This window comes from Lagopus leucura, unplaced genomic scaffold (genome assembly GCF_019238085.1).
Source record: "Lagopus leucura isolate 7727_CA_CO unplaced genomic scaffold, USGS_WTPT01 Super-Scaffold_1, whole genome shotgun sequence".
In the NCBI taxonomy this organism is placed as follows: Eukaryota; Metazoa; Chordata; class Aves; order Galliformes; family Phasianidae; genus Lagopus; species Lagopus leucura.
In genome coordinates this window covers 20,852,824-20,859,904 of record NW_024962250.1, presented here as the reverse complement: position 1 = coordinate 20,859,904, position 7,081 = coordinate 20,852,824, and the positions used below count along the sequence as shown (strand labels likewise).

Sequence of the window (7,081 nt, the reverse complement as noted above, 5' to 3'; positions counted from 1 at the left end):
GCTCCTGCCAATCAGCATCTTACCAGAAAGGATTTGTCCTTAAGATTTACAGTGCTATGACTTTGGTGAACTAAGCAGGGAAGAGAAACCCCAGTGGGCAGGAAGGCAAGCTGAAAAAACAAATTCATGTAGAATCCAAAAGAATGTCAGGCGCAGGTGATTACCCTGCAAGGCAATTTAGGATAGTCAATACACACATGTATAAATAAGTCAGTGAAAGTTAGCAGTAACTAATGAAAGCTACTTTAATACAGGGTGAGGAATACAAAATGAAGGTCACAGAACCAGGCAGCCTCGGCATCCATGACCACTTGGGTCACTGCTGGTTTCTTGTTTCTCATTCTGATTTGGCATATGAGCTTCCCTCCTGAAATTTTGTACATAACCTGCTGCATTTTGGAGTACTGCGAGAAGTGAAAGATGTCAAATGGCGAGTCTCTAATGCTTAAGAACTCACTTTAAGATTCTGTGATTACAAGGGGAGTTGTTAGATGTGCCTGGTGTTTTTGGGCAGGGAATCCTCCTTCACACATCCACATGCCTAAAAACACAAAATTTAATTACCCTGTATCCCTGCACCTACTCATCATTTGTTGGTCATAGAGACAGCCTTTCAAGCAATACAGCATTGAGTCAAGTATTTTGCACCCTACCAAGGTCTGATCAATAAATAAGGTGCAAGGTCACGCTTAGTGCCCATTTTTTTTCTATTAGCAATTAAGTAACCATTTTCAAAGCTCACCCCTCTTCCTCTTTTCTGTTCCACACTGAGGTGTCTGTAACAGAGACAGGCAAGGAGAGTTCTGGCTTCACTGGTCACTGATCGGTATTATAGGAATCAGCAGGGAGGCCAGAGGTCAACCACATAAACCCAACAAGAAAACGCCTGTTCTGTGCATGCATCAGCTAGCAGAAGTCGGTCATCTTGCTGAAAGGGACACAGCAGAAAAGGTCAAGTCTAGAAACCAGCAGTTCCAGTGGATGGCAGTCAAAACGTGAAGAGATCCCTTCATGCTGAACATACAGCACAACCTAAACGTGGCAATATTACACATATTCTGTACAGATTACACAATTTCAGAAACTGTACATACTTCTGACTACTTATGCTTTTGAATATCTTCACACAGACTAGAATTGATTGGCAACGTTTCACTTCAAGTTTTGCATTTCATGTCCTCCTGATAGAAGTTGAAAGCATTAATTTAGGGGTAGATTTGCAGAGATAATAGTTCTAGAATAGCTTTGATTCCAAGAATCATAGCATAACACAAAAATCAAGAGGATCCAGCCTTCTTTCACCTTACACTGTTTTTCTCTTTCTTGCCTTTTAAAAATATCAAGGCTCATCTTTCATCAAGGTATATTTTTTCTCCCTGCCAGGAACTTCACGTTAACAACCAGAGGTGAGTGTTGTGCTGCTTGTGTCTATGCATTTCAGTGTGCAGCTACCCTTGAAAATGTAAAAGGTTTTGGGACAAGGGAGGCTAATATGCATCTCCTGCAACACCAATTTAGAACTTTTTTTAAAAGCATGAGAATGCCTCACTTTTGACACCCTGAGATGCTAAAAGAGTCAGTGTGAAGCCAACAGGTGGTCACTGAAGAGCTCTGGATTAAAAAAAACGATGAAATAATACATGATGATAACCTCTACCATAAATGAACTATTAGAGGAATGGCAGGTGACAAAATTGGCAATAATTCTTACAAACTACAACAATTCTGGTCAAGCTACAGACAGCCAGCTTTTAGCATCAATCGTGTAACTCAGCGAAAACTGGGAGATGTCTAAAGAAGAACAAAACAGATGCAATAATACATCACATATAACAGGGAAATGTGAACAGATTTAGTGGAAGATATTTTTTCCACACAACTACTGTGTATTGTACAAGATGTTAACAAGCACAGAAAGATGATCTTGTGATAGAATTTTGAGTTTTACTAAAGCCTTCTGGCTCTTGAAGAAACATCATGAAATAATAGCCTGTATCTTCCTGTAAATCAACAAGAAATTACAAAATAGGAAATGAGCAGCAAGAACAGTCAATTTTTGTAAAACAGAGAGGCTGGCAACTTGTCCCACTTACACTTACTTGTCCCACAGACACTTACAGGGCCTGTGCTAGTCACTGCCTTTGTCAACAATCTAGTGAGTAATGAGATGACACTTGTTAAAAGGTGCCAGGACAGGGTTAGGGTTATGAAATGGGCATACAAAACTAAGGAGGGGAAGTACTGTCACATGATACAATTTGCCTATCATACGCAGACAGCTCACTCCGAGATACAATCGTTTTTCCTTTTGGAGTGCCCTTGGTGCCTGGGATTCATCCTGAAAGGAACTCCAAGAAAATGTCAGAATATGTGGATGCCTCAATTAAGATTACATCTTTGATATTCTGAGTGACTGCTGACTTTACTAACAGTAAAGTAGACACGGTCAAAGGATTTTCTGTATTCATAATCTGCAAGTTGTCCTTTTCTTTTGATTGTGGATGTCTACAAAGTTGTATTAATTTCAATGTATTACCAAAAACGTTGATGCAAGCTTGCTGCAAATTCAGTACCATAACAGACCAAGCTTTCAGACCATAGAAAAAAGATGCACTTTACTTTTTTTTTTTTTTTTTTAAACGTACCACAAAGGTTGATGAAATACCTAGAATCACTTCCTCATCATGAAGTGTTTGGCACAACTGTTTTCACAGCTGGGAAAAAAAAGCACTGTTTACTTAAGACAAGTTGCCTTAGGTGAAAATGAAGTGGATGAGATCAGATTTGCAGTCTCTGTGCATGCAGCTAAGTGATGACCCTGTTTTTACAGCTATTCAAAGCAGGATTTAGCCAATATTGATGTGGGAGAAAACAGTGGAGAAATCATCATTACTACTTACCTCCACAGCATGCCTGTAGTCTGAACACTCCACATATTTTCTTAAGGCATCAATGAAAGGATGTAATAGAAGACAAACGCCAAGAAACAAAAATGTAACAGATTAAAAAAAAAAATCACAAATAGAACAGAGACAGGTTAAAAACAAAACCAAAAGCCACTTGTTTCTGACAATACAAGAAATGAAAGGTTCAAAATCAAGTTATCATGTAAGCAGGTTTAAAAATAAACAATAATGTTAAAACAAAAACTTTTCTTTGCACAGCTGAAAGATAGAATTCATTCCCATAGGGCATTTTAGGAGCCACAAGTACAAATAAATTAGGACTAAAACAAATGAATGGCAGTAGGGCCTACTGCATACCTGGCTCAAACTAGCTTGAAACGTCACTAAGAGGTTGCTGGATAGGCTAACCTAAAGCAAAATCTATGCACAAATCTTTCGTGTGTATTCTTTCCTATGCATCCACAACTGTTTAAAACAAGATGATTACAGGTCAGACAGGTTTGTGATTTGCCTTGTAACATCACATTACATTTTTATGTAACACCACAATAAGATAAAAGAATACGGTTTAAATATCACCTCTGAGTTGGATTAGCCAATCTTACTTACCTGTTATTGCTAAGAGAGTTGTTGAGAAAAACTGAGAAATTGCAGGTTGTAGGATTGTTCCAAAACTGTCCATTTTGTAATGGCAAAGCACTAAGCTTAATGGAATATTACCCTCTTCCATTTAAAGCGCAACAAGATTTTTATGATTATATCAATTAATAGAACAAGAATTTATTCTGAATTGGATTAAACTGTAAAGTACTGAATACTCCAAAAATGAAGTGAACAGCATTCACATTATTAGCATTTAATACAACAAGAGCATTTAAAAGGAACTAAAACCATAGGTTTCATTTCCAAGAACTGACAGTAACATCTAACATACCAACACATGAAAATACTTCATAAAGCACTGCACAAGCTCAAATAGTATTACTGAATTTTGATCTTATTACACTCTTCATTCACATCATTTATCAAAATTTGTGGTTGTTGTTTTAAAATATAGAAATTTACCAGCAATATAAAGTCACCCAGATGTTATTACACAGATAGATGCTGCAGTGATGTTGGGAAGGACGTCACTGAAGAGGGAAAAAATGGTGGTTCAAGAGGGCATGAAAATCTCCCAGTACCAGTTGGATATTGCCAACTATTTACTTACTGATGGGAATGAAGTAGTCACAGGTTGAAAACCGAATTGGTGATGAGCAAAGTGTCTTATCAACTTAACAGTAAAGAAGAGCCTAAGAAAGAGAACTGCCCGGGTGACTAAGCCAACAGCTTTTGCATCCCAGAGGGCTCTTCTGGAAACTCAGGCTACTCTTTGAGCTCTGCATTTGTTTGTTATCAGATTACAGAGCAGTAAAGATTACAATTCTCCAGCTATCATACAAAATATGTATGCGTATTACCAATAAAAATATGCAGCATTGGCTGATCTCTACAGATGACAAAATACAAAGCCAATAAATACAGTTCCAAGGCACATATTATTTGCTGCCCTACAGACAATAAGTACTGCATGGTAAAGGCTTTTTGTTTGTTCTTAAAAGACATGTATGTTACTAAGAACTACTAAAAGCCTGACATTTCTTACTGGATACACTAGAAAACAAACAGGCTTTGATATCTTCTACATTCCTCTTCCTTTTAGATCTCAATTTCTTAAAGTGTTGGATCAAACAAACCTGTATGAAATGCACAAACTCGTATTAGTCGTTCAGACCAAGTATCCCATTATGTGGTGTGTATACATACTATACATAGTATACAAACTTACAATTGCATTTTAAATGTATAATTTTTAAAACTACATTAGCATTGGCTTGCACCAGCAACTTTTGTCTCTGAACAGTCATTCTTAGCTTCTCTTTTCACTGCAATGTCTCATCTCTCATGTTCTCAAGGGATGGAGTTCCTGTTAAGCATGCTCTTATGAAACCAAAGTAGGGAAGTAAATCCATTAAGTTTAAAACCACGCTCCTGAAATTCCTAAATATTCAGTATTTGTGTGTGACCTTCCTGGGATTTGGGATTTAACTGCTTAAATTTAGTGAACTGGAGCTGTCCAAAACAAGCCTGGTTTTCAATGATAACAACCATAACCACAGACTGCAAGCTAAAATGCCATAGTCACCTTAAGAAAAAAAATCAGAGGAGTCTATTTGATTAAAAATCTCCTTTATCACACATGTAACTGAAAACAGTCTCTCTCTGCAAAGACAGACATTTGCAATGCTCTAAGGGCAACCTGTTAACGACGAGGCACAAGTACTATTTCCAAGACATTTCTCCTCTCACACGTGATTATCAGTCTGGGAAATGACAGACTTTGCAAAGCATGGATGCTAAAAGTAACATTTTTAAATGGAAAAGAAACCCTATTCTTTATCCAATGTATAATACTATGCTTTACCCTAGAAAGATCATAGTTTACTAACACTTAAACTATTATTTCCTAGAAAAATAGGATGAAAAAGTTCTTGCAAACAAAATCCAAACATGCTTCTCAACTTCTTAGGGCTGACAATGCAGAAGTGCATTAACAGAAAGACAATGCATTAAATTATAAAATGAGAGAAGTTCAGAACTGTGTGCTAAGAGACTGGGTCACACAAAATTCTCCCTTCAGAATTTTATTTTTGCAGGTGAACCTAATTTTGAGATCCCAGTTTTCCAAGTAATGAAAATACCAAAAAATGCTACTTTTAGAAGTGTGAAGACTCCATTTAAGCAGAGTATCCCCACAATGGGGCTCACAAGCCTGCTCAGGAGTTTACTCCAAAAATGAGCATTACTGCCTTTCAACCTTATAACTCTCCTCTGTTTCTAGCTCTGTACGAAGCAAATAGAGCAGACAGACAAAGCTGTTTCTTTGTGTATATGCTGAACTTGCTATGGCAGCTATTTCCTTCATGGTATAGTAAGGCTTCATAGCCCCTATATCTGTCTGCCTAGATTTCACTAGAAAACTGTAGCACTGTAAGCTCTCAGTACACACAATAGTTGATACAAGCCACAGGAAGTGAAAGGACCAACAGACTGAAGATCCTCTTTGTGGTACTGGGCACATTTCTCTGAAAGCAGAGATCAACTGGAATCTAATGCAGACTGCACTCAATTTCTACACTAAAAGCAAATGTTCTGCAGAACCACTGCTATCTGTCTCAGACTGCACCCCAAACTGTTGTCCAGTCATTCAACACAGAATTTGTGTGTAGGAAACCAATGCATGTACAAGACACACAAGAGGGCCAGTGCAACAGGATGCATACTGGCCAGTCTCACGAAGAGCTGCTGTGTACTTTACACTGGTGCTGCCACTCGAGAACAATCCAGTAAGGTCACCCTTTGAATAACTGACTAAAAAATACAAAAAACAACCCATCAGGTGACTTTGTTGTTGCACGGCAGGGTCAAATCCTTCCATTTGGGTATCTTAAGGCAGGAAGAAGTCTGAATTCCAACGCACCTAATCACAGGCTTAGTAACCTGCGTATGCAGTATGTCTCTCCTGCAAAGAGAAGAGCTGTGGAAGTAAAAGAGGTGCTTGCTTCTGAGGGTCTACAGCAAGAGCTTTGTACTTCTTAGAAGTCTTGGGGTTCATCTGGATCCATAGTACATAATATGATCCAGTCAGGATACTTTATTGTCCCAGCTTCCGATGCTGCAGTTACTTCTTGGGTTTCTCTAAGATGTTCAGGAACTTGCCCCGAGTCATTTCTCTAGCTGAAACCACAAGGGAGGAAAAAAAAGATTAATATTGAAAGAAATCCAAGAAACCCAAACAGAGTTGTATATTTTACAGCATTTAACCAGAGGGTAAGAAAATCATTTAATTATGCTTCTACTAAGAATAAGGACTTGCTTTATTTAAATGAAAGGTAAATATATCTGCATTACAGCCCAATTTCCTGACAATCTAAAAATGCAGGCAAGGCCTGAAACTTTTCTAAACTCAGCAATAACTCCCAAAGGCTTCCTTGTTACATAAAATCTCAGCTTTCTATTCCTACTGCATTATTCTCTAGCAGATTCCACTTCTGTCTCTATTCCCATCCATCTCTGAATGGTATAATCCACATCTCCATCACTCTGTCTCAAAGTAATTGTTCCTGGATGTT

General features: G+C 38.0%; 1 protein-coding gene across 1 annotated transcript in view; it reads right to left on the bottom strand.

The window, feature by feature from the left end:
- Nucleotides 1-3,670: 3,670 nt before the first annotated feature.
- The window catches only part of LIN52 (lin-52 DREAM MuvB core complex component), a 41,164-nt gene continuing 37,753 nt past the window's right edge, over nucleotides 3,671-7,081 (bottom strand). The window contains exon 6 of the mRNA XM_042870886.1: nucleotides 3,671-6,686. Coding sequence (XP_042726820.1) covers nucleotides 6,631-6,686 — 56 coding nt within the window. The 3' untranslated portion in view covers nucleotides 3,671-6,630. The remainder of the gene's footprint in view (nucleotides 6,687-7,081) is intronic.